Raw genomic sequence first — 27,472 nt, 5'->3', positions numbered from 1 at the left:
GCCTTTGAGACTGTAATCTAGCAGGCTGCTTCCGATTGCCCGAGTGGGGAGGCCCTTTGGCTGTACTTGTGAGTAGAAGCTACTCTGCATCCAGCACACAGAAGGAGACTGTGAGTAACTAGGCATCTTTGGGAAAATGCTGTCTGGGACAGACCTCAGAGCTACAGACTAACTCTAGGTTCAAAGAGAGGCAGAGAAGCGAGTCCAGTGAACCAGTGCTGCTGCATAGCTGGGACCTACATACACACTATCTACAGAGAATCTCCATTGGAGCTGCAGTTATTCAAGCGTGCCATGCAAGCAAGAGTCTGGCTAAGTCCAGGGGTGTGCACACTCTGGGGGTGGGATAAATATTGGCAGTGCAAATGGCAGCTAGATAAGTTCCTTTTACCTCCGTGTACTTTGTTAATTGATGTTATTCACTGTTAATTTGTTAAATCCTGTTTTTTAAAGTTAAGTAAAAGTTTTTCATTCTAATGCCATCTGTTAGATGTATATTATTTATGATTTGTAATTGTTGTTCTGGAGTTAGATCCAGTTTATTGCTGGAATAAGTCATTCCTGGAGGTTCTCAAGACACACCAGTAAGTATGCACAGGGCCAGCCAGAGCCAGGTGGAGGCACCACCATTGTACATTCTTTATGAGCAAGGGACTGCAGCAAGGGAGTGGATAGGTTTTCCCCAACCAAACATCACCACCACTGAGGTACTCAGGATCTCCTTTTATGTCAAAACCATCGGCTCCCAGGCACACTTGTGAGTGTGACCTGCTCCCAAGTAACCCAGGGAGGAAAAATGGGGTTACACATATATTGGAGATTACTTCAGAGAATAGCAATTGGAAAAATGGCATGAAAGGAAGACACAGGACACAAATCAATGGCTGACAGGACATTTTGCATGGTCCCAAGATGCACTGCACTGGGTTCCCACAACATCTAGCAACAAAGTGCATGAATGAGGCAGTACTTTTTAATTGTACCAACTTCTATTGGTGAGAGAGGCAAGCCTTTGAGGTTACACCAAGAGTGGGCAAACTTTTAGGGCCACATCTGGCACAAAAATTGTATGAAGGGCCAGGTAGGGAAGCCTGGTGGAGGCTGTGTGCCTCCCCAAACAGCCCATCATGGTCCCTGCCTCCTATCCAACTTCCCCAGTCCCTAACACCCCCAGGATTCCAGCCCCCTAATCCAGCCTTCCTTGTCCCCACCCCGACCAGCCCCCACTTCCTATGCAATTCCGTGTCCCCTAACCATATGACCCAGAGCATGAAGGCTGGTGGCTGCTGGGGGAGCAGAAGCTGGCAAGGGTGGGGACAAAAGGGGAGGCCAGGCCACCCTTGCCTGGCACACTTCCTGGGAGTTGGTCTGGCTCCTCCTGGCAAGCTTGTCCCGACCCTAGGACTCGGGGGCTGGACAGACGGAGCAGATGTGGCCCACGGGCCATAGTTTGTCCCCCTCTGGCTTACACAGAGTTCTTCTTCAAGCTGGCCTCTTTCACCAGCAAGCACCGATCCAATTACAGGTAGTTAGTGCCTCAGCCACCCTGTCTCGCCAATAGTCTGTGCCCGACACGGCTACAACCACCCCACACGTCGGAGGAAGTCACCCAGCGCCGCGCAGGGCAGCACTAAGGAAAATGCCCCGTTAGCAGGTGCCACGCGCAGGTGAGCACCGCAGGGCACTTGGCAGCGCGCGACAAGAACAAGGGAGCGCGACCAGCTGGCGAAGGCAGGTCCAGGGGGCTTCCCACAGACACACGCAGCACCGGCCCCTATCTGCGCCTGCGCCCGGCTTAGCCCCGCCCTTCGGCTCTTCGCCTCTGCGCAGCCAGCGCTTCCGCTCTCCCCGCTCGCCTTCCGCCCTTCCGCCTCTGGAGTCTAAGGCACAGGAGGCGGCGTCAGGCGGTATCACTGCGCATGCTCCGTTCGCACGGGCGCGCTCCGTGACAGCGAAGTGGCAAATCGCGGCATCTCCCTGCCGAGTGCCCTGAGCGGCGGGGAGGGGCGGGGCCGGGGCGTTATTGTGCTTCCGGCGCGCGCGCGGCCATGGCCGTGCTGCTGGAGACCACGGTGGGCGACCTGGTGATCGACCTGTACGCGGAGGAGCGGCCCAGAGGTGGGTGGGGCCGGGGACCGCCCCCCCCCCCCCGCGCTAATGTCCCTCTGCCCGGGCGCGGGTTCGGACTGGGGCGCTTGCAAGCGGCGGGGGGGGGCCTTAGTTTCCACGCGTCGTAATATTTTTCTAAGTTAAAAGCGACAGTTGCGGCCGGGAGCTCCTTTTCCTCCCCCGCAGACAGTATCTCCTCCTTCCGTGTCTCTGAAGCATCCACAAGCCGGCTCTTGATTTCTTCCTTTGGTAGACATTTAGGGATGGCCGGGAGAGGGGAATGTGTCTTGATCTTTGTTATGCAGCTGTTCCTATTGAGGAGCCTAAATATTGCTGCATGTAGCGTCTAGGAAGGGAAATTTGCGGTAATTCATCTTTTTCATAGATGGGCAGCGGGGTTTAGAGTCCAATGTTAAAAAAGTCCCAGAGCCAAAGAGAAAAGATCAATGTGCAAATAAATTAACGTTTTTTAGTAAATTTCAGTGTAATTTTTTGCAGCTTGTCAGAATTTTCTGAAGCTTTGCAAAATCAAGTACTACAACTACTGCCTCATTCACAATGTACAGGTTAGTGTTTTTAATATAGTTTATATTTCCTTTTTTTCTCTGCATCCATACATGGACTAATACCTTGTGTTATTTTACATTATTCCAGAGGGATTTTATTATACAAACTGGTGACCCCTTGGGTACAGGCCGTGGAGGGGAATCTATCTTTTGGTGAGTAAAACATACTTAATATAAAATAGTCCTAATTTGGGAGTGTAGTTGATTCTGTTTGGACTTACTGAATGTCCTACTTAAACACTGTTGGGAGGAGAGAGCTTCTTTTGCTCATACACCTTTATTTCTGTTGTCCTTCCTCATACTGTCTTTTGATCCTAGACACTTAGGGGGTTTTTTTTAGGACAGCATGCTGCTTCTATTCTTAAATCAATAATGTGTAATTGTAAAGAGGTCACTGTAGGTTTGTCTGCAGCACTGCATGCCTTAAATAGCTGCTCTGGAGAAGTCAACAATTTTTCTACTGCAATGCTAAGGACTACAATCCCATACTCTTATATTTTGCTTATGATTGAGGGGAAGTGGGAGATTAGAGTAAAAATTCCCCCGAGTCCCTTGTCAAAATCAATAAAACTTGCCTGGACTCGCATTTTAACTTCCCTAAATACATTGTGTTCTTTTTGGTACCAGGTTATTGGAGTGTGTGTGTGTGTGTGCACGCGTGTGTTTAAAGAGGTATGCAAAGGGTGTTAGGGAGAAAATCGCATTTCTTATAGAAATCAATTTTCTCTACTTGTAAAAAGGTAAAATAGAATTTTAGCTGATTGCATAATCTTCCAGATACTCTTTTTTTTTTTTTTTTTTTTTTAACTGACGCTCTTGAGGAAAAATGATGTTCAAGTTACGGGGGGAACAGCCCTCTGTATTTAGTGCTTAGTTGATGAATAGTGCTCGTGCAATTCTATTGGCTGGATAGAATTACAATTATTTGCCCTTGCACTACTCTAGACCTCACTATTATGGATCTTTGAGGCACACCAAATAAATTTACATCTGTTCTGCTATTCTATAATGGAGTTAGGGAGACTTTGTTACAACATGGTTACAAAGTTCTACCCACACTGTAAGATAGGAACATGAAAGTGTAAATGTACACATGGTTAACTGGTGAGCTTGGGCTCATTGAATAAACTTCATGGTTACACATAGCCCCTCTTCCTCTCCCTGTATTGCTGCCTCTGTATTGCAGAAAATTTCAGCAGTTACATGTTTACTTAAATAAACACATTTTAACATCCCTACTGTAAGGTAGATGGGGACAAAATTGTGTCTCTGTTAGGGATGTAATAGTGTAGTTGAGTAACGGATTTATCGATAAGCAAAAGCTTATAGGTTAAAGCTATAGACTACACGCAGTTCCCCCTCTCCCCCAACGATACATTTTTTGGCAGACTGGCCAGCAGCCTGGCTCAGTTCTGGCTCACGCCAGGTATGGGACCTATCCCCACTGCAGCTCTGCACTTAAAGCGTATTAGGAGCCAGGTGGGCAGGCAGCCCAGCTCAGTTCTGGCTGGTGCCATGTCTAGGAGCTCAGCCCTGCGTTTGGACAGGCAGCCGGTCTGTGAGGGGAGCTGGTTTTTAAACTGCCTCCCCTTGTGGACCAGCTCCCGCCTGGCATCCTGCACTGCTGCTTCTAATACAGAGGCAGGGGGCTCCTTCGGAGTGGGACCGAAGCACACTGGCTGCCAGCCCCACCTGCAGGGACTATTGAATAGTTGAGTAACCTATAAGAATTCATGAGGTTAATCTACTACTCAATTAACTGATATTGAACATCCCTAGTCTCTGTAAGTGGGTCAAAACTTTTGACAATCCAGGATTCTAATGTATTATTGTTCTGATCATTCATCGATCATTCCTGGTCTTCTCTTTGCCCTTTTCTATATTATATACTGATTTTTTTTCTTTCCATACCTGGTTCTTTGTTGTGCTGTGTCTCAAATACAGGTTATACGTCCCTTGTCCTACATCGTTAAGCTCTGACCCATCCTGAATGAGGGAATTTGCCAGATCAGGGAGGTCCCCTGCCACCAGCCTCCCAGGATGCTCCCCTTCCCTGTGGCTGGCTCTGCTCCAGCCCCACTGCCACTGAACACCAGCATACAGGGCTTGGACTTGGGCTCTGGCCTGTTGGGGCTCCCCGGGAGTAGAGCTCCCCAGCTGCCATGGTGCTGCTTCTCCCCCTGCCCGACCAGGGATCCCCGGGAATGGGGCTTGTTTGCTCCTGCCACGCTCTGCTGGGGATCCCTGGGAATGGGGCTTGCCAGCTGCCCCGCTTCTGCTGCTCTCTGCTGGGGATCCCTGGAGAGGGGGCTTGATGGCTTCCCTGCTTCTGCTGTGCTCTGCCAGGGATCCCTGGGAAAGGAGCTTGCCGGCTGCCCTGCTTTTGCCGCTGGCTGTTCCACCCAGCAAGGACTCCCCAGGGATGGGACTTGCTGGTTCCTCTTCTGTCCTGCCCAACCAGGGCTTCCCAGGGACAGGGCTCGCTGGTCCCACTGGCTGGGGCTCCCAGCCGGTTTGTACTCCTAGGTGCTGGGGCTCTCTGATCCAGCAACATCTGTGATCCTGCCAGATCACGGATGTTGCCAGACCAGAGTTTTCAGAGGTTCAACCTGAAGAATCTTCCAAAAGAGTGGCAGGGCTGACTTGCTTCTGCCTTCTGTTGCTGGTCTCTGAGATTACAGATCCATCCTGAGGGTGTTACCTTTTTCTTATTGCTGAACGGTACAGAAATGTGAGGTTATAGTTCTTGGTGCAATCTAAACTGATATAAACCATGTTTAAATGATTTGAGTGCATATATAGATTCACAATCCTGTGTATAGGTCTGATCTCTCACCCCTGGGGAGAACAATGTGAGATCAGGATCAGACACGGAGACTCTAAAATTTCTGCATGCAATCCTTTATGCTTTGAAAGCTAATATGTAAAATGAAGTTTGCAGCTTTTTTTTTTTTTTTTTGGTCAGAGGATAAAGTTTAGTCAATGCATAAATTATTTAATGGTTTTCACTGTTTATTTTATAAGTAGAATTTAGTGCACAAGTCCCACTTATGTTTTGGTAAACTGAATTATGCTTTTACTTCCCTGCACGCTGTACTGACAGTAGCTTTTAGCAAATTACGTGCTAATATCTATCACAGTTGTCAGAGTTTTCTGGCATGTTTCAAAAATCCTCATGCTGTAGAATGCCTCAATGAAAGAGCTTTTAACAATACCTGCAATATGGGTGGAGTAGTTATAAATGATCATTTTATTTAAGCACTGTAACATTTTTGTAAATTTGTCTTGTTCACTGTTGTATAACGCTTGTTTCACTGTCAGCCATTTTTAATCTTGCTGCCTCATAACATATTTATTGTATATATTTTCAGTAAACTCTATGGTGATCAAGCTAGATTTTTTGAGGCAGAAAAAGTGCCAAGAATTAAGCACAAGAAAAAGGGAACCGTGTCAATGGTGAACAATGGCAATGATCAGCATGGATCTCAGGTCAGCGCACAGTGTTTGTAGGGTTTCCTTTCCCTCTGGAATAGCAAAGAGGGATACTCCACAGGTTTAAAAAAATGTGCATAACAATGAAAACAACACGTAACTGCTGGCTTATAAATAATTAAAGGATACCGATGAGGTATTCATATTTTTACAAATGATTCCAGCATTTCCTAGTTATAACAACTCATTGGGAAACTGAAATCATACTTTAAATTACATGTTTTCTTCTTCATCATGTGCACTTATTGGTTCATTATTGTAGAGCATTTCAAAGGTGATAGGTTAATAGAACTGCATTATTGTTTAATGATTATTTTAGGTAGAAGAGGACTGAGACGGACAGTGTGGAAGTAAACTGGTCTAATGTGTAGTATCACCTATAAATATTTTTAAGGGTTTTTTGTATAACTGCTATTGTGATTCTGGACAAATATGTTCGTTCAACCTACCTAGAGTTGCAGTATCAGTAAAATACCATCTTCTCTGGTTAGCAACAGTTGTAAAAAAATTGTGAGATACCTTATCACTTGGTGACCATGGGCATACATGCTTAAATGTTAAAATATAGCTAGCAAGTGTAACTGTAGGTGTGTGATCCTTGATGGTGTTCAGCATCCTGAAATGCTCCTTTTGAGTAAGAAAATTGCAGATAAAAATTATATGGACTTAGCAAACAGACATATAATAACTGAGACTAGAGTAACATACATGTAATATTGCCAATACTAATCGTAGCTGTGTCCAGATAAATATAGCAGTAAGCAAGACTATTCCAACTGATGGTAAAGAATGAGTTCCAAATATCATTCATTATTGTGCTGTTTAACCATGTGAGCTGTTATAAATTAAGGGTGGATGGTTAGATGTGCCGCTGGTATAAACTATCCTACTTCCATTAAAGCCAATGGAACTTGATCAGTTTACACTGCTTGAAGCTCTGGTCCAGTACTTTCCCAATAGCGGCGAGAAGTCGTATGGCACCTTATAGACTAACAGAAGTGTTGGAGCATAAGCTTTCATGGGCAAAGACCCACTTCGTCAGATGCATCTGTTAGTCTATAAGGTGCCACACAACTCCTCGCCGCTTTTGCAGATTCAAACTAACACAGCTACCCCTCTGATTCTTTCCCAATGAAATCAGTGGTAAAACTTCCACTGATGTCAGTGGGTGCAATGTCAGGCCCAAAATAATGTGGAGATTCTCAAAATGTAACGGTTTACTATAACTTTTTAAATTTTGTCTTTGTAGTTTCTTATTACTACAGGGGAAAACCTAGATTACCTTGATGGCGTGCACACAGTGTTTGGAGAAGTAACAGAAGGCATGGATGTATTAAAGAAAATTAACGAGACCTTCGTTGACAAGGAATTTGTTCCTTACCAAGACATAAGGTACAACTAGGTTTAACTTCCTAGCTTCTAGTAAATAAATAACTGAAGTGCTACTCACTCAAAAGTCTGGGCATCAGAAAGTGAGACTGGAGCCTGCCCTCTTCCAAAGGGTATGCTGTGATTGCAATTATGGCATTATTGTTTCCTGCCCCTTGTACTCCTCACCCAGAGTGAAGAATGCAGCAAGCTGTGCACTTTCCCCTCGCTCTGTATGAATTAGGTGGTGGGGGAGATTAATTAGGGGGACAGGAGCAGGCTGGAGTGCCAGCCTCACACTGTGGATGGGGGACTGCTCCATCAGGGTTGGAGTGCCCCTTCTTGCAGTGGGCCCCGTGGGGGTGGAGCAGCCCCCTGCCTGTGGCGGGAGAGGATCTGCTCTGTCCCTTATTGAGTAATCATAACCAGTAAGCCTCGTTGGTTAAGAGTGAGGTTTACCAGTTAACCATTAACATCCCTAATTTTTTTTGATACACTTAACTCGTCTATGGGGTCCAATATAGATTGTAGGTGACAATTTGCAGCAGGAGTCAGAGGAGACTTTATTTCCATTTTGAAGCTAGTTCTCTTGAGATATTTCGGTGATCTGTTCCATGATGCAATCTATTTCTTTGGAGTGTCATCATATGCTGAAGGTGATTTTAAGTGTGTTAAGGTGAAAATCCAGGATTTTCTCTGTGGAACATATTCTGTGGTATCTGGCTGCAGATAACAGATTTCTTGGTGTGCTTGAGTTGGTTACTAGATCTGTGAACATGGCTTTGGTGGTCTAAATGTTTCTTGTATATTAATCTGTGTACTACTTTAGGAGAGTTCAACTATATTTTGTTTTGATTCATTGTAGCCAAAAATCTGTAGGGTGCACTAATACAAAGTAGGAAGTTAAGAGGGCAACAGAAGTTGAAATGAAGATTTTACTCTCAAACTAGATTTACTGTTGGTCTGGAAATAACGACTATGTTAAAAGATCAGCAACTAGTTATTAATAAAAACACTCAGTTTATTCTTAGTATCCTAACAGTCTTTGTACACATCCGAACTGGCTTTATTTTAGCATTATATATTAGTACATAGTATTTAGTAGTGTAGGTTTACAGAATATTTATCTAGCCCTGTTTTTAATACAGGCAGTCCCCGAGTTACACAGATCCGACTTATGTCGGATCCGCAGTTACGAACGGGGCTTTTCTCGCCCCGGAGGACGGGAGCAGCGGGACGCCCAAATGAGCCGCGGTCCCGCCGCCCGCGTTCTCTGGGGCGAGAAAAGCTGTTCCCCGTCTCCTTGGTCTGCTGGTCAGACCAGGGAGATGGGGAGCAAAGCCTCGGAGGACACCCGCAGCGGGACAGCCGCGGCGCGCCTGGACTGTCCCGCTGCGGGTGTCCTCTGCGGCTTTGCTCTGCGGCTTTGCTCCTCTGCGTCTCCCTGGTCTGCTGGGGGGGGGGGGGGGCGCAGCTACTGCCCCTTCTCCCCCCCAGCAGATCAGGCTTTTCTGCCCACGACGCCTGGGGTAGAGCAGCTGGGGCGCTGCTGGGTTGGTCCCGCAGCGCCGCTCCTCGGCACTACTGGACCAACCCGGCAGCACCCCAGCTGCTCTGCCCCAGGCGTTCTGATTCAGCCGCTGCTGAAACTGACCAGCGGCGGCTGAATCAGGACGCCTGGGGCAGAGCAGCTTGGGTGCTGCTGGGTTGCTCCAGTAGCGCTGAGGGGCGGCGCTACTGGAGCAACCCAGCAGCACCCCAGCTGTTCTGCCCCAGACGTCCCCAAGTCAGCCGCTGCTGAAACTGACCAGCGGCTGACTACAGTAAGCCCAAGGCAGAGTTGCTCTGCCCCCGGCTTCCTGGAATCAGCCGCTGATCAGTTTCAGCAGCAGCTGACTTGGGGATGCCTGGGGTTCTTAAGTTGAATCTGTATGTAAGTCAGAACTGGCATCCAGATTCAGCCGCTGTTGAAACTGATCAGTTTCAGCAGCGGCTGAATCTGAACGCCAGTTCCGACTTACATACAGATTCAACTTAGGGACTGTAGGTTTGTTCTTATCTTGTACGTAACCCGGGGACTGCCTGTATATAATGTACACTAGTATTGCTAAAATTGATTCCATGTTTCTCAATTAAAGTAAGAGCTAGTTTTAAACAAATTGAAAGGCTAACTCTTAGAATTGATTTTTACTTTAAATTTCTCATTAGGATAAATCATACAGTGATATTAGATGATCCATTTGATGACCCGCCTGGTCTGATAATACCTGACAGCTCCCCAGAGCCCACTAAGGAACAACTAGATGTAAGTACTGCTGATGGCTTCTTAGAAAGGTGTTGGAAATGAGTAAATGGGCTAACTAGTTGAGTTTTACCAATGGCCTGATCCAGCAAAGCAAGTGAGTAGTCCCACTGAAGTCAAAGAGACTACTCATGCTTAAATATGTGGTCAAGTGTTTTGCAAAATAAGGGCTTCCAGTACGCAATTACACATTTCTTTAATGGGGGAAGATTTCTGAAAAGGCATTTTTATTGTAATAGCTTCCCCATTTATCCATGTGGTCAAATCTACCAAAGACCCTAAATATATTCAGAATCATACTTTGGATAATACATGTACATTATTTTGATTTCTTTTTCTAACACATGAAATGCTTATGCTTGCAAAGCGCGTAACTATTTCTCTTTTGAAGAAGAGAAGATAAAAAGATCAGCAGGTTGTTTCTAGTTGCAGATAGGTGGATGCAGTGCAAATATGTATTTGTTAATTGATGCTACAAAAAGAAAAGCTATAATGTTGTTATAACAGTAATGAACTAGGGATGTAAGCGACTATACGACTAGTTGACAAGCAAAAGATTATCGGACAGTCTACACACTAGTCAACTAGTCGCTTCCCCCCTCCTTGCTGTCTCTATCAGAAAGAGGCAGCAAGGTGAGGGAAGAGGAGGAGCTGTTGGGGGGGGAGCTGGCTTAAAAGCCAGTTCACCCCAGCTCCAGCTCTGTGGGAGAGGACAGTGGCACATCAGTGGCGTTCCAACTTTGAAATGTACAAGAATCCCCGCTCTGTGCCCCGTTTCAGTCTTTAATCTAACCCCGGGCTCCATGCTGCATTTCAATCTTTAAAATAAACAAAAGCCTCTGCTGGGACCCTTGTACGTTTTAAAGTGAAAGCACCTGCATGGAGTCCAGAGTCAGTGTGTGACTTGCCCTGGGCTCCACGCGTTTCAGTCTTTGAAATGTATTTCAAAGGTGGAACACCACACTAGTCCTTATCAACTGATCGAATAGTTGATGGAAATCCCGTTGTCTATTTGATTAATCAAAATGTAACACCTCTGTAATGATCCTGTTGTTGGAAATGCCCAGCTATGGAATTACTGACAAGTTTCAGAGGGGTAGCCATTGTTAGTCTTTTTCGTTCATGCATGTTGTTCCAGCCCCATGAGAGCTTTTGTCCGAATTAATTTGTTAGTCTTTAAGGTGCCACAGGACTCCTCATTGGTATAGCATTATAGGTTCCTCAATACTTTCGATTCGCCCCAAAAAATGTATCGCTGCTAACTTATTTTCTTTTTACAATATAAAGTGAAGTTTATCCTTGTATTCCCTTTTTTCAATAAGCAACATTATCGGCTCTTTCACTCAAGATAACTTTTGTGAACTGGAAAATATTACTTCACTACCCATGCTTCACATAGAAGCAGACACACTGGTTTGTCTGTGTTCTAGGCAGAAGGGATTTGCTAAGAATAGTTCAGCTTTTAATTGTTGTATTTTCTTACCTTGCAGTTATTGGCACTGCTGAAAGCAAATATATTCATTTGTGTGAGAGCAATGTTTCAAACAATAAATTGACTACAGAAGTTGAAATTAAAAAAAAAAAAAAAGATGTAACAGATAATCATGGTGACGAGTTTAATGTTAGAACTTAATTCCAATAGAGGTATACCAAAATTAGCCTAACATCCACAAATCTAAACTCTGGATAAGGTTTGATAGCTCAGTGTAAGTTAGATAAATACTTGGCAGTTTTATAATCAGACATTTGCAGAGGATAAACAGGGATATACTATTTAGCTCTAATGAAATGTTTTGAACTGAGAGCGCTTTTTGGAAGAGAAGATTTTAAAATGGCCAATATTTTGTTGCAGAAATGTTTATACTTGGAATGCTTGATTAGATATAACTGTATAATATATATACAGTTCCTTTAATTGTACTCTGTGAAATTGAAGTCCTGCTAGATGAGGCAGGGTATGTCTACACTACCACCCTAGTTCGAACAAGGGTGGTAATGTAGGCAACCGGAGTTGCAAATGAAGCCCGGGATTTGAATTTCCCGGGCTTCATTTGCATCTCGCCGGGCGCCACCATTTTTCAATGTCCGCTAGTGCATTGTCCGCTAGTGCAACTAGGTAGTTGGGACTAGGCTTCCTATTCCGAACTACCGTTACTCCTCGTGAAACACGGAGTAACGGTAGTTCGGAATAGGAAGCCTAGTCCCAACTACCTAGTCCGTGCCGCGTGTAACTGCGCGGCACGGAGTCCGCACTAGCGGACATTGAAAAATGGTGGCGCCCGGCGAGATGCAAATGAAGCCCGGGAAATTCAAATCCCGGGCTTCATTTGCAACTCCGGTTGCCTACATTACCACTCTAGTTCGAACTAGGGTGGTAGTATAGACATACTCGCAGAAATCTCTAATAGTACTTATATACTTATTTCAATAAAAACAATTTTCTTTTAAAAAATAGGAACATGTTCTTCTAAATAGAAATAACCTGGCAAGTATGTTGTGGGATAGGTTTGGGATAATAGAGGTGAAAAACTCCATATTGTGTAATTCTGTCCCCCAACACAGATACTTGCTGTGGGCCAGAAGCCCTGACCATCAGTGCCTTCCCCCATGGGGGTGCAACTGTGGGCGCTGGCTCACCCTGCTGTGGGGTGAAGCTAGGTTGGCCCCGAGGCACAAGGATGCCGATGGATGATCAGGGAGGAAACGGAAGCTCAGAGGCCGCATGCACTGACCTGACCTACAGATCCCATTGTCTGGGAAATGTGACCTATGGGAGCTGCAGGGGCAGGGCGGTGCATGCGGGAAGTGCACAGGGCCACTGTGGTAGCTTTCTGGAGCAGCAGGGGATCAGGGCATTAGGGGGGCCCTGCTTTAGCACTGCTGTGCCAGTGTCTGAGGTAAGTGGCACCTGGCCATAGCTAGCACCTCTTATCTCCCACAACTTCACCATAGGTCCCATCTCTGAGCCTCCTTCCACAGTCTGCATCCCTTCCCCAAAACCCTGCCCAAGATCAGAACCCCCTACTGTATCCCAACTCCCTTCTAGACCCCAAAGCCTCACCCTACTGCCCCAGCCATGAGCCCGCTCCCACACTCCAAACTCCTTAGCTCTAGTCCAGAGTACCCTCTGCCATTCTGAATTCTTCATTTCTGGTCCCATCCTGGAGCATAGGAAAAGTCCCAAACCTCCATGCTTTCTTACAGGCCTGTGTATGGACTGTGACTGGTTTTATTTTTTTGTTTGTGGGTCAGTGACCTCCGATAGGAAAAAAAAGTTCTGTACCTCTGGTGTAATCTAGCCCAGGTTGGCTGTGACTGAAACTCGTTACCATGTGAAACTACTTAGTTGTCTGTTTGACCAGAATGAATGGTCTTAGCCTAATATTTCAGGAATTATAGTTCTTAGTCTCACAACACTTACTACTCCAGTCTGAGGTAGGGTTTTAGTATTAAGAAAAATGAAGGCTAACTCGGGTTAGTATTAAAATGCTTTTTTGTTTTGTATCTTTTTTCCAATTTTTCATAGAGTGGCAGAATAAGAGCAGATGAAGAAATTGATGATTTCAAAGGAAAGTCTGTGGATGAAGTGGAAGAAATTCAGGCAGAGAAAGAAGCAAAAACTCAGGCCATTCTTTTGGAAATGGTAAACATCTTTTTTTTTTTTCTCAATTGTACTTTCTTTATGTATTATATACATAATATACATTATGCCTGGGTGAGTGAGTGCTTAAGACAGGGGCTTGCTTTTTGAGTTGCATGTCAGAAATGTCAGCCTTGTGGATCAGAGTGCATGGTATCAAAGGCTGCTGGTAGAGCTAAAAGAGTGAACATGGATGAAGGTCAAGTGTCCATTTACAGGAGGAGATTTCCCAGGAAGATCAGTACCATCTTTGTTCCAAACCCAGGATTGGCCCTGGTCTGACAAGATTTCTAACAAGCTTTTTAGAAATGCTTTTTAAATGATAAAATCTCATTAATCCTATATGGTACCATTATCCCTGCAGTGTGTCTCATTTTTGTCTATCAACTTTGTATTATTCATCTACCCACATTTGATTAATACCAGCACCTGTAATAGTAATCTTGCATAACATCTTTTATCTAAAGAGTGTTTTAAAAAAAAAAAAGTGTTTTACACACAAATTGAAGTCTCCGCTTTCCTGTAAAAGAGAAGAATATTAGTCTCTTTTTACTGACGGAAACACTAAAGCAGAGAATATTAATCATGTGTTCGTTGACAGTTTTGGGAAGAAGAGCACTGCAGATTCCTAGTTATCTATTTTAATCACTAATCATACTTTTTTTTGGCAGAGAATAAAGTTCTCTTTTTTTGAGACCTCACAGTAATTATAGATCTTTCCCAGGTTTCCACTGGCTGAATTGTGAAGAAAAGAATATTTATCATCCCCACCCCCTCCTTTTCCAGGATAGTAACACATCCAAAATGTTACTTAAATTATTTTTTTGTTATGAATATAGTGCACTGAAATTCAGGTTTTGTATAAAACAAATTGAAAAACTTTTCCTTTTCTGCATGCTGTAGGTGGGAGATTTACCAGATGCAGATATCAAACCACCAGAAAATGTGCTGTTTGTCTGTAAGCTGAATCCTGTGACCACAGATGAAGACCTGGAGATAATATTTTCACGATTTGGGCCCATTAAAAGGTAACTTCTGCAGAATAGTGATTAAAAAAAGCCCACCAAAAGAGAACCAAAATCAGTTTAAGCAGTCCCTTAGGCTTTACCACTCTACTCTCACTCTAGATCTTTTTCTTTTTGGAGATCCACTTTTACTGCCCTTGGCTACGTCTACAGTGGCCCCTTTTCCGAAAGGGGCATGCTAATTTGACAGGTCGTAATAGGGAAATCCGCGGGGGATTTAAATATCCCCCACGACATTTAAATAAAAATGTCCGCTGCTTTTTTCCGGCTTTTAGAAAAGCCGGAAAAGAGCGTCTACACTGGCCCCGATCCTCCGGAAAAAAGCCCTTTTCCGCAGATCTCTTATTCCTACTTCCGGAGGATCGGGGCCAGTGTAGACGCTCTTTTCCGGCTTTTCTAAAAGCAGGAAAAAATCGGCGGACATTTTTATTTAAATGCCGCGGGGGATATTTAAATCCCCCGCGGATTTCCTTATTACAACCTGTCAAATTAGCATGCCCCTTTTGGAAAAGGGGCCAGTGTAGACGTAGCCAACGTGTGTGAGTATTGTAGTGGGGACCTACTGACAAGGTGGGGTATTTCAGAGAGACACTGCCATCTTGTTACATAGTTCTTTTTCAAACATTCCTCAGTATTAATTGCAATCCCCAAAGTTAAACCAACAAACAAATGTTTGGTCTAGCTTAGTAAAAGTTAAAAAAAAAAAAAGCATTGATGGAAAATAGAATCTGATTCAGTAAGCCTTTGTTTAGGACTAATTCTAAAGCCCCCACTTATCACACTAATTGCTGCTTACCTAAAATTAGCTTCAGTTGCTTGGTGTATCCAGTGACTTCAGTGTGCATGTAGATTACTTACGTGCAGGGGTGACTGCTGAGAAGGGATGTAGAGAGGGCACCAGCCTTGTAACCACCTCCTGTCATGTGATTCCTTCCTGTCTTTTTCCCCACAAGCTCCCTCCCCTGAGTGATGCAGCCTTGGGGACTACTGAGGGTCTGACACTGGCAGCAGGGGTTGTGGCTTGCCATTTTTATGGGCAGAGGGAAGCAGAGCAATGTAGTCCCAGCCTGCTCTGCTCTGCTTCCCTGGTTCCCAGCTGTATCACTTTGCTTAACACTACCAGTGAATGAGGGAAGCAGTCCCTCTTCCTTCCCTAAGTGATGTGTCCAGGAGCTGGGGGAGCAGGGTGGGCTATGGCCATGTTGCTCCGCTTCTTGCCATTATGCCAGTGTGTGGGGGGGGAACCTCTGCTGCAGGCGCCAGGCATCCCCCCTGCCCCCTCCCCGAGTCCTCTGGGCCATCCAGAGGCTCTGGGCTCACTGGCTGCTGGCCCCTTGTCCATCTTGCCCATGGTGTGTGGGGGGGAGCATGTTCCCCCTGCCCCCACTCCTGCTTATGTGAATGAGCTTTGATCCTACTATTGTCAAAGGCCTTATAGCACAGGTTAAAATTTCTTACTTGGTAACGTCCCTTTAAAATGGTGATAATCGTCAGACATTTTCAAACCAGAAGGCATTGACACTTTCATTTCATGCTATTTTTTTCAGCTGTGAAGTGATTAGAGACTGGAAGACAGGGGAATCTCTTTGTTATGCTTTCATTGAATTTGAAAAGGTATGTTCTTGTGGAGATATTACACTGTTTTTAGAAGCAACATTTCTATAATAGACTTGGGTCATCTCTCCTTGCAAACGCAGCTCTGTGCTGGATGGAATGAGAACATGTGATCTGCTCAAGTGTTGGTTAATATCCTCATCTATTGACTGCAACTTACAGAGGATGTAGGTCTCCATGCAGGAAAACATTTAAACATACTTAAGTTCATCCCTATGTAGCAAATTGTAAGTATGTACTTCAGTCCTTCTGAAGTCAGTAATTGGAATGTCATCAGACTGTAAGAGTTGTTCTCATTATATAAAATGTATAGCTTGTGTTTGATTTGTTGGCTGTTACTGTTCTGTATTCTGAGAGAGTTGTCTGAATGAAGTTCAAGAGTATTCCAGGACACTTACTTTAGCTTGCTCAGGTACTTTAATTAAGTGATAGAGATGTAGCCGTGTTAGTCTGGTGTAGCTGAAACAAAATACAGGACTATGTAGCACTTTAAAGACTAACAAGATGGTTTATTAGATGATGAGCTTTCGTGGGCCAGACCCACTTCCTCAGAGGAAGTGGGTCTGGCCCACGAAAGCTCATCATCTAATAAACCATCTTGTTAGTCTTTAAAGTGCTACATAGTCCTGTAGTTTGTTTAAGATTTTTAACAAAGCCATTGTCTTTCTTTGTAATTTTCTCTACATGTATTATTCCAAACATAATACACATACAAATGCTCTGTTTTGGTATAGATTTATGTAATCTCAAATCTTACATGCTTGCATTAGGTCAAACTGTAATTTTACAATTTATTTTAAAAAATTTGACATGGGTAACATGATGTGATTTAATCAATTTTAGAAACTTTAAATATATATTTGCTCATTTGTAGCATATTCACTAGGAATCTCTATACCAGGAGCAATTCATGTTGGATTTCAATGGTGACTTCATAAGAATATTTGTATATGATTTGTTAATTAATCTTGACTTAAGTTTTCTGGAAATATTGCTACCAGGAGGAAGACTGTGAGAAAGCCTACTTCAAAATGGATAATGTGCTGATAGATGACCGGAGAATACATGTGGATTTTAGCCAGTCTGTTGCAAAAGTTAAATGGAGAGGAAAAGGTAGTTTTATTTGTCATCCTTTGATTCTATACCAATTTCAAACCTTAAATTAGTAATTATTGCTCTCTCAAACTAGAACTGTTGTGTAGGACAAGCATCTTTGTTATAAGGTTGATCAACTCCTTTTCGGTGACATAATGGCCATAATTTGGCATTCCTGTCTGCTTGAGCGAAGGTTACTAAATCTGTGTCTATCTGTTTACTGCATATTAGGGGGCAAGAGGTTTACTGGTAACGATCATGTTTCCAAATGTATTTTTTGCCAGTAAAAGTAAACTAGTGGCATTCTTTATTAATATCAAAGTTTCAAAAAGTACAGGTTGGAGTTCCCTCATCCAGCACCCTCGGGACCTGACCAGTCCCAAACAAGGGGATTTGCCAGACCAGGGGAGGTCCTTCCCAGCATGGCCCATTCTGTCCTGCTGCCCCCCAGCTAGGACTCCAGCCTAGCCCTGCTGCTGCCTGCCCAGCCATGACTGCCCCTGTGGTCAGAGCTCCGCAGCTGCGGATAGAGCTCCCTCGTTGCTGCCAGGGTTGGAGCTCCATGGTCGGGAATGGAGCTCCGCAGTTGAGGGCTCTGCCCCTGCTGGAACTCTGTAGCTGAGGCCAGAGTTCCAAGGCTGCCGCTGCCATCCCCAGGCTCCATGGCCAGGGCCAGAGTTCCACGGCTGCCATTGCTAGGTCTCTGCTTACCCCCTGGTTGCAGGGGCCAGATCTTCTTGCTGTGCCACCCATCTCTCTGCACCCTGCTCCCTGGCTCCCAGCTGAGTCACCATGCCCCACTGCCGCTCCTGCCCTGTGTGCCTGATCTCCCTATACCTGGGCTCTGTAGTTCAGGAACATCTACTGGGCCACGGATGTTGCAGGACCAGAGAATTCCAGTTAAGGGAGGTAAAACCTGTATAATTTTGGATATTATTTATGAACATAAAACTGCAATAATCAGCATTTTCTTTCTGTTTATCATCCATCACTTCATGAAGGATTGCATTACAAGACAAACTGAGTATCTAATTTTTATCTAATCTTTATATTGCTGTTGCAGTATAAGCCTTCACCATAAGGTGGCAGCACTTAACTCACAGTGCTATTAACTAGTTTTCAAAAACTTCAAGTTATAGAAATATGGAAAATAAAATCCAATAGGCCTCTTTAAAACATTAACCTGTGAGAGAATATTTTTCAAAATGTGTATTAAAAATTGTATAATTTTTGTAGTGAGATTTCCTCTCTTCCTCCAAGTTTTGGTAGACAGCAAAATTTCATTGCTTTGATTTTGAAAGAAGAGGGTTGTAACAGAAATGCCAACAGAACCTTAAACTGAGAGATGAAGGACCAGCTTTTAAGCACAAACAGAATAATTGCCACTTGACGCCTTGTGTCCCTATCCAGCTCTGTATTCTTTAAGCATGAAGTGGGTAGCCAGGTCTTCTCAAACAGAAGGACTAGAGATTAAAAGGAAAGTCATGGCCTGATCCCCTCCTCTCTTTTTTTCTGGGTCAGACATGCTGTAAGACCATTCCTGGAGTTGCTACTGGGTACTTCTGTAAAAGTGATTACAGTAATGATGGAGGTAACTGATGAGAATTGTGTGCTGTACTGCTGTGTCTTATTCGATTTGTAAATTGTAGATGAAAGCTCAGTTGATTGTTTTTGTATGAACAGGTGGGAAGTATACCAAGGATGATTTCAAAGAGTATGAAAAGGAACATGATAAACCTTCCAAATTAATTTTGAAGGAGGAAGTAAAGCCAAATCAAGAGTATCCTTAACAGTTGAATAATGTGTGACCCATGGGCTTATAATGTAGTGGACTTGCAACCTGAATTTTGTGACCACCATTTTTAGTTCTCTAAGCTTTTGTAGGGCAGATGTTATGTTAGGCAGCAGCCAAACCATTAGGCATTGCTTTTAGAATTACACATTTATTTTTAATTTGCTTTTTTATGTCAACAAGGTGTAACCCCACTGTCAGATCAGAAAGTGTTAATTTTATGCCAGCTTTGCACCAGTATAAATAAGTATCCTACTGCAAAGCAGTGGAGGAGTAGGATGTTTTGTTTCCCCAGAGCAGATTTCAGTCAGTCTTACTGTTACCTACCCTGTAACTTTTCATTGTACATTATTTATGTTTGCATAAAGTACTGGCTGTCTCAGCGTTACACCCATGTATACATGGGTTCATTTGCTTTGTGAGCTTTTATATTCTGAATTCATCAGTGACTGGTACCAAGTCTGCCCTTAATCAATTGATATAGCGCAAAATATAACCTTGTGCTGGATGAAGAGGTAGAGGAGTCTAGTGCAAGTCATGTTCGCTTGGGTAAAAAACACAAGAAGAAAAAGCGCCATCACTCTGATGATGAAGAGGATGACAAGAAGACTAAAAAATTCAAGGTACTGAACTGCCATCATTTCACTGGTGATTTAATCCTATGTCTCTATGGGTATGTCTACATTACAGAGGTTTTATTTGGAAAAATGGTAGTTTTTTTCAAAAAAACCCGTCAATTACATCCGCACTGCAATCACGTTCTTTTGAAAAAAAAAATCGAAAGAACTGAGGGGTTTTTCCAACATTGGTAAACCCCTTTCTACACAGAAGAAGCCTTTTTGCAAATGAGTTCTTTTGGAAAAAGGCATGTGTGGACAGGAAGAAGGAGTTCTTTCTCAAGAAGAGGAAAAAGCACAGGTGGCCACTCCCTCCATAGTGATCACAGCTTACATGCGAAGTAGTGTCTATTCACTGTGGACACTATCTGCTGAAAAAGCAGATTATTTTTTTCAATGCACTTGGCAGTGTGGGTGATCTCTTTCGAAAGTTATTTTGGAAGATCTCTTCCAGAAAAGCTTCTTCCGAGAGAAGCCTGCAGTCTAGACATAGCCTATATGACCATGTCTCTTGTAACTGCTAAAAAAGAAAAGGGTTTTTCTGGGAACCTTGCATGTGAATACCTTAAATGAGTGAAGGGCTTGTTGCAATGTACAGGTGGGCTGTCAAAGATGTTCTTGAACTTCTGGGGATAGCTGTTTCTAATTGACCTTCTGCTGAAATGTCCTGAAAAGGGAGCATATGAGTTTCACAAAAGTAGGAGTTTCAATACTGAGTCTGTTTTTTTACATTTCCCATCACAGACCAGCTATAACGTAATCATATTTTATGCGTGCAAGGTATTTTTCGTGTACTTCCGGGAATTGTGCACATGAGCGTATTTTAATGTGCAGTCAAAACCAGCCTCTTGATGGCTTTACTTATCTTTCAGCTGACTCAGAAGTATCAACGTGAAATCTGTGTTTGTGTTGTATAGGTTAGTAATGCTGGAGGATTTTGGCTTGGTTGACACTAAAAATGAACAGCTGTGGATAATGATTTTCAGTAGTGGGCCCCCGCCCTGCATCCTTTGTCTTTATTCTTGGGATAATATTGATCTTCATTTAATATCCCGAAATTGAATTTATTAAGTTGGTTATTTTATCATTCTGTTTTCTCACCATGTATGAGAGAATACAGTTGGAGGTTTTTAATAGCAATTTCCATTGAGTGACACTTGGCAAACAGTGTTCATAGACCTTGTTGGCATTAACCTTTGAACCCCCCAGCGCTGCAATCTCTGAGAGGCTCCAGGACGGCAGCCAGCACATCCTTAAGCCCACATTGCTTCCCCAGCAGGAGGAGGGGTGCCTCTCAGGAAGCAGCGTGGGCTGAAGGATGTGCAGGCTGTGGGCACAGCTATATTGTGTGTGGGGGGTTCTGTAAAATTTTAATAGATTGAAAAGGTGTTTGTGGTATTGAAAAGGCTGGGAGCAACTGAGCTAAGTGTATGCTCCCAGACCTTATTTACTACATACCATCTGAACCCTGCACCAAATACAAAATTACTAATTTCTCTTAGGTGAATCTATCGTGCTCATCGCTACTATATCTGTGTCTAGCATGAACAGCCTTAATTTTTACATTTCTTAAGTCTTGACTGGTTGACATTTCAATCTTAATGTTTCCTTAACTAAGTGTTGTTGGGGATTTTTAAATGTAATTTCCTAATTTAAAAGTTTAGCCTGAAATAGTCACCTGGTATGGACATTTTGAAACTGAATGGTTAAAGTTTTAATCAATTGAAAACCAGATCTTATAATAAAACGCACTGGCCAACCTTAACTCTGGGTAGTGCTGTCAGCTCCGTCAATAATGATGTGAAGAAGAGGATTTTTTTGCCCTGATCAGTTTCCGTGATGCTGAGATGTTTTTTTTGCTTTCTGGTGCTGTTTTTTCTTCTTCTTCAGTGAGTTTTGACTCATCCTCTTTCATAGTCTGGTGCTTGTTTTCTGATTGTTCAGTTTGTGTCTTCAGGTATAAAAATTATTTTTGACTCTTCCACTACGTCGGGCTGTTAGGGAATTGTGGTTTTCTTTAATTAAGTAGCAGGATGTGGATCTTGAGCAGGTAGGTACACTGGCAGAGAAGAGATTTGGATAAGAGATGGTGGGGTGTGCTCAATAATGTTTGTACTTCTGCTTGTGAACTTTATTTTCATTTGTGGCCTCCTTTTCCAGTTTTCTCTGCTGGCAGCGTAGACTTCTTTGAATTTGTTTTCTTATCTTTTTCTTGTGAGTGAGTTTGTGGGTATGTCTACACTTGCACCCTCTTTCGAGAGAGGGATGCAAATGCAGCTGAGTGAAATTGCAAATGAAGTGCGGATTTGAATTTCCCGTGCTTCATTTGCATAACTGCAGACAGCCGCTATTTCGAAATATCAAACGCTGTCTAGACGTGGTTATTTCGGGAGAAAACCCTTCTTCTGAAATAACCTTTATTCCTCATACAACATTGTTTACCGGTTATTTCGGAAGAAGGGTTTTCTCCCGAAATAACTGCGTCTAGACAGCGTTTCTTTTTTGAAATAGCGCTATTTCAAAATAGCGCTGTAAAGCAAATATGTAAATGAAGCACTGGATATTTAAATCCCAGCTTCATTTACAATTTCAAATGTCTACATTTGTATCCCTCTCTCGAAAGCAGGTGCAAGTGTAGACATACTCTGTGAGAGGACTTTAGTGGACTTCTGTTGACATATATGTAAGACCTCACTGACTTTTCCTCTTGTTATAATTTGTCAGGGTTTTTAAGCATAGCGAGTCATGGTGTTGATTTTTATGGTTGGTTACAAGTGTTCGATTAGTAAGTCAGCTATTCTTTCTGTTGGACTTTGTTCTGTTATATGGTTATAATACTTTAATAAAAATATTGACAGTTAAGTTTGATCTTAAGTTGCCAATTTGAAAAGGCAATCTTATTTGTTTGCTGTTCTGCTGGTGTAGATGCCTGTTTTGAGCTTTGCAGTGGTGAGATGTTTGCCTATTTGCAGAAAATGTGTATTATTTCTATGGTGCTGATGTCATCTGTGATAAATAGCAATTTGCATGATCCTTCAGTTGCTTTACTAGCTTTTTGACAAATATTGCCCAGCCTCGAGTCCTCTAAGGAGCTTGCAGAAAAATGCCATTGGGGTGCGGGAGAAACAGCCAAATGCCACTGATTGCCATCCCCTATTTCAGTGTTTCTTAAACTTTTTAAGACCGAGGAACACCAAACAATATATCTTTTTTTCATGAGGAACACCAAGGATTTTTTGTTGAGCAAAATAAAAGAGGGGGGAGGGGGAAATGTTATTGACCAAAAAAAGGTGGTTGGGGACAGAAAGTTATTGAGAAGAAAAAAAGGTTGCCTGCCCCTTTAAGGGCAGCCATTTTGAACTGTGTTGTCCATGGCACACCTCCGACTGCCTCGCAGAACACAATTTAAGAAACACTGCCCTATTTCCTCCTTTCCACACCCCCTGCAACTTAGTGTTGAATTCTTCTACCCCAACACTTAACTGGGCAAAGAAGATGAGCAATGTTTAATGCTGGCCCAATGACGGGCCTGATGTCCAGCATGCGAGAACTTAAAGGAAGTTAGCAATTTGCATATCAGGAACACTCTCACTCCCTTTGTCATGGTGTATGACATGTTTCTAGCTCTGATATGCCACAAGACATTGGATCTTAAAATCCATTGTCATTTTAGTAACTGTGGAGCTTCCTAAAAGATTTTTCTTTCTCTATGCCAATGCATGTTGTTTTTACATGCAAAGAAATAATTAAAGGAAAAAAAATAAAATAGATTAAAATCTGTAAAATATTAAGATAGAGATTACACATATGGAGGAGATTATTAAAATATGGCCTTGCCTGTCCAGCCACACAGCTGAAACTCTCATGCAGGCTTCTGTTGTCTCACATGTTGATTTGGCAAAATCCTTCTCTCTGGTTTTGAGGAACGCAGTGGTACTCTGCTCATATCCATTCTAAAGGATGCTGAAAATATCATTTGCCTCGCCTGTAATTCTGATCACATTACCCTTCTCTTTGCATGCCTCCTTTGCCTCCCCCTTTTCTATCACATCAAACATAAGCTGTTCTTCTTCACTTTCAAAATCCTTCTCTGCTTATTCTCCCACTACCTCTCATCTCATTCACTATGGAGATTTCAACTCCCACATCTGACTTCTATGATTTCCCCTTCATCGCATACTTGTTTAAATTTTTGAACCATGCTTGTCCCTATGCTGCCCTTCATGCTTGTGGATGCTATGCATAAATATCTACAAAGCTACCTCAACATCTCTCTTCACATCCCTTCTTAAGTCTCCTTTGCCATGACGCCTTCAAAAAACGACAACAGTTAGGTTATTGGTGTGTTGAGATTACTGGCTGTCATGCAGACCATTATGCACTTATTTTTTCCTTGTATGCCATCTGCCTGTATATATCCATTGCCTTTTGATCGTGGACTGAACCTATGTCTACATTACCGCAGAAAGCTGACCTGAGCTACACAACTCCAGCTCCGTGAGTAATGTACCTGGAGTCAGTGTACCTTGGATTGAGTTACTGTGGGTCTACACACCATGAATGGGAGAAACTCTCCTGTCAATTTACTTTACTCTTCTCATCACGAGTAGAGTATAGGAGTCTACCGCAGAGCAATCTGTGGTTGATTTAGTGGGTTTTTACTGGATTGGCTAAATCCACTGCTGGTGGATAGATATAGCTTATTTATGCCTCTCCCCATGGCATAACATAATCTGTAAAAATATGACAGAGAAGAACATTTAAAAAAAATATCCCTTTTCATATCCTTCCTATAAAGCGAGGGTGGGGAATCTTTTTTGTGTAGGGGGCTGCTAACCCACAGAAAAATCAGTCAGGGGCAGCACACAAGTGAGAAGCCCCTGACTGAGAAGGAGAGAGACACTCCCCACGTTTCCCTTGCACACCAGAGCCACGGGGGGCGGGGGGGGAGATAGTAGATTTTGTGTGCTCCAGCCCTGCAGGTGGGGGGCTGGAGCGCCAGCGCAGGCTCCCCAGTGCTGAGCTTTGTGGGCCATATCCAGGTAAGCTGGGGACCAGGCCTGAGGTTCCCCACCCCTGCTATAAAGCCAGGTTCTCTTTGTACTATAGGTTTATCTAATACAGGTCTGAGGGAATTTAGATGGAATGTGAGTATGAGACCTCCTGCCTTTCAGCTAATGGCTGCTGCTCTTTCAATGTGGCAAATGAAGGCCTTAGGCTTTAGACCTTCCAGTATGGCTATAGAATAAGGTTTTATTTTTACAGGTTTGGGGTTTCTTTTGTCTGAAGAGGTTTCTGCTTAAAGATGTGGGGTTTTGTTGGTAGTGGTTTTTTGAAGTCTAGAAATTTCGCCATTGATGTCCAGTGGGACATCAGTGGGGGCATGCTTGGGGATTTACCATGAATCTAAGTCTTGGTTACACACACAGCTACACAAGTTATGTTAAATTAGTGTTTAAATCTTTTCAGTTTTAACTTGTAAATGAACTCATGCATTGGTGCTGTTCGTTAGCAAAATTAACTGTGCTTTAGGCCAGGTGTGCTTTGGTAAACATATAGTTCAATATAGAACAGTGAAATGGGTTTGGGAATACAAGGTGGCCTATTTGCTGTGATGTCCATATAAATACTTGTTTGATTTGTGTACTATTGATTATAAATGTTGACATTTGTATTTTATACCAGCAGTACATGTGAACTGCTTAAAATTTGTCATAGTTATAAGCTATCCCATATCATAGGGCAAGTATAAATGTGCCCTGTAAATAAAGGACATGTATACTCTGGTTTCTCTTCAGATCATATACGTGTCCTTTATTTAAAAGGCACATTTATACTTGCCTTATGATATGGGATGGCTTATAACTATGACTGAATACATTTTAAGTAGATTCTTTCCTCTTTGACAATGACTACGTTGATTATTTTTCTCGTATTTGCATATTGGTGAAGTATTCTCCATTCCCAAGCAAGCTACAACACCGGTTTGAAGAGTACACAAAAATGTGGTGCCAAGAACAGATTAGGTAGAATTTCACGGAGGGAGGGGGGGGAAGAGAGAGTCTGTGTCTGTGTCTGTTGGGAGCTGAAGGAAAAAAAGTGTAAAACATCCATTCCAGATCTTGAAATAAGAGAAATCTGACATTGGATTGTTTAATGATTATACAAACAGTAAATATTCTGTTTTTAAATGAAAGTAACCAGAACATCTACTGGAAGACCTTGGGGTTTGAAATGATGTGGTCTCCATCCTCTTAATCCTTCCAGGAATGTTAAAAGGCCAATTATGTCCGTTGGACAGCCCTTTCAGAGTTTTAGTGATCTTCTAAAAATGCAGCTTCTCAAAGTACTCTTGTGATGAAAGCTTTGATGTGTTAGAGCTTGTAGGTAAGTGCCACAGGCTGCTCAATTGTAATACCAAATGACGTTTTGAAAAATGTTAGTTATGAGCTTTTGAATAGTAGTTGTTCTCTGAAGATTTGTAGTATCTGAAATTTCACTAGTTCAGTCTGGTTTCCCTAGTTCAACTAGGTTACATGAGTACAGAACATTGCATCATCAGTGTTGTGCTGATACAAAATAGAGATGCACCTGAACCAAAATCCTGGAGCCAAACACTCCACTATTAGTCAAAAATCAAACCCAGATCTGAATTTTGCAAATAACTCTGTTTGTGATAACAGGTCAAATAAAAGCTCTGGACTTGATCCCCTAAATTATATCAAGTTACCAGTTGGCTTTGGTTCATGATATTACCTGTAAGAACTAGCCCCATTATCTAATATTCTTTCAGCTAAGACAGGCTGAAGGTAGAAGGCTTTAGAGCAGCATTGGTCTTTTACTAGTCCACAGGCCAGATCTGGCCCACAAAAGCCTTCTATTTGACCTTCTGGGCATCTGTTGTTCAGTCCTGATCCATGCTGGTGACTCTGCTTTAGAGTAGCCCTTCTACTTGGCTCCATCTCCACCCAAGGCTCTTTGGAGAGCCGTGGCTCTCCACTCCCTGCTGGTCCTGGTTGCTGCATCCCCATGGTAACGTGCCTTTGAGCTGGGTAGGAGAAGGGTCAGCCTTGCAGAGGGTGGTGCTGTGTGGAGATTTGGACATTGCTTCCCAGGCAGCTCCCCTGCTAGGTAGCCCCTTTCTCTCCATGGTTGCAGTTTGTCCTTTGAGCCAACATATGCTGGCTTTGGAGGCATGCTAAGAAGTTGTAGCTGGGACCAGGAACAGAGTGAAGGAACTAAAGCTGAGTAGCAGGACCATCCTTGGTCAGAACTGTTAAGAGCCTGGGATGGACCTGGAGCCAATTAGAAAGCCAAAGAGCTGGTCTGTCTTACTTTCTTGTTCTGTTGTATACCCTTTAATATTAATATCCTCCCTTCACTGCATGTCACCAAACTGCCTTGACAGGACTCTGACCGAAGATACAAAGAAGAATGCTGCAAAGAGAAAAGAAAGACTGAAAAGAGAGACAAACAACAAAGCCGCAGTCGCAGCCAGTCTCGGGATCGAGACAGCCACTATAGCTCCAGCAAATCTAAAGACAAACACCGAGAAGAGCTTTGGGAAAGAGAGCGGGATAAAAAGAGAGACAGAAGTAGAAGTCCTAAGAAATCCAAAGATAAGGAGCGGTCCAGACATAGATGATGTATCCTTCTCCTCCTATATTTGCATAATGCCTTGTATACAACTGTGCAGGTACTCCAGCAAATCTGCGTTTGCCACTGCTTGTTGGTGTCTCAGTTTCAGGAGTGATGAGTGTACCTATTTTAACCTTTAATTTTGTAGAATACTGCTTGATTCTGGAAGACTGTCTCAATAAAAGAATTTGTATTTTATGTCCATTTTTTTGCT

General features: G+C 43.1%; 1 protein-coding gene across 2 annotated transcripts; it reads left to right on the top strand.

The window, feature by feature from the left end:
- Positions 1-1,879: 1,879 nt before the first annotated feature.
- PPIL4 (peptidylprolyl isomerase like 4) lies at positions 1,880-27,456 on the top strand. Of its 2 annotated transcripts, XR_012902718.2 has the most exons (14): positions 1,880-2,118; positions 2,608-2,675; positions 2,764-2,828; positions 6,047-6,164; positions 7,417-7,559; positions 9,744-9,840; positions 13,364-13,480; positions 14,381-14,505; positions 16,050-16,116; positions 17,118-17,229; positions 18,895-18,991; positions 19,488-19,626; positions 25,888-26,007; positions 27,029-27,168. XR_012902718.2 is itself a non-coding variant. In XM_075924413.2 (13 exons), the coding sequence occupies exons 1-13, from the start codon at positions 2,049-2,051 to the stop codon at positions 27,263-27,265; spliced, it is 1,455 nt and encodes a 484-aa protein (XP_075780528.1). In that variant the 5' UTR covers positions 1,882-2,048; the 3' UTR covers positions 27,266-27,456. The 2 variants fall into 2 exon arrangements, 1 of the variants encoding a protein (XP_075780528.1); XM_075924413.2 differs by lacking the exon at positions 25,888-26,007 and having other exon boundaries at positions 1,882-2,118; positions 27,029-27,456.
- The last annotated feature ends 16 nt before the right edge of the window (positions 27,457-27,472 follow it).

This window comes from Pelodiscus sinensis, chromosome 3 (assembly GCF_052426305.1).
Source record: "Pelodiscus sinensis isolate ZL-2025 chromosome 3, ASM5242630v1, whole genome shotgun sequence".
Lineage (NCBI taxonomy): Eukaryota > Metazoa > Chordata > Testudines > Trionychidae > Pelodiscus > Pelodiscus sinensis.
This window is presented reverse-complemented; position numbering and strand designations above follow the sequence as displayed.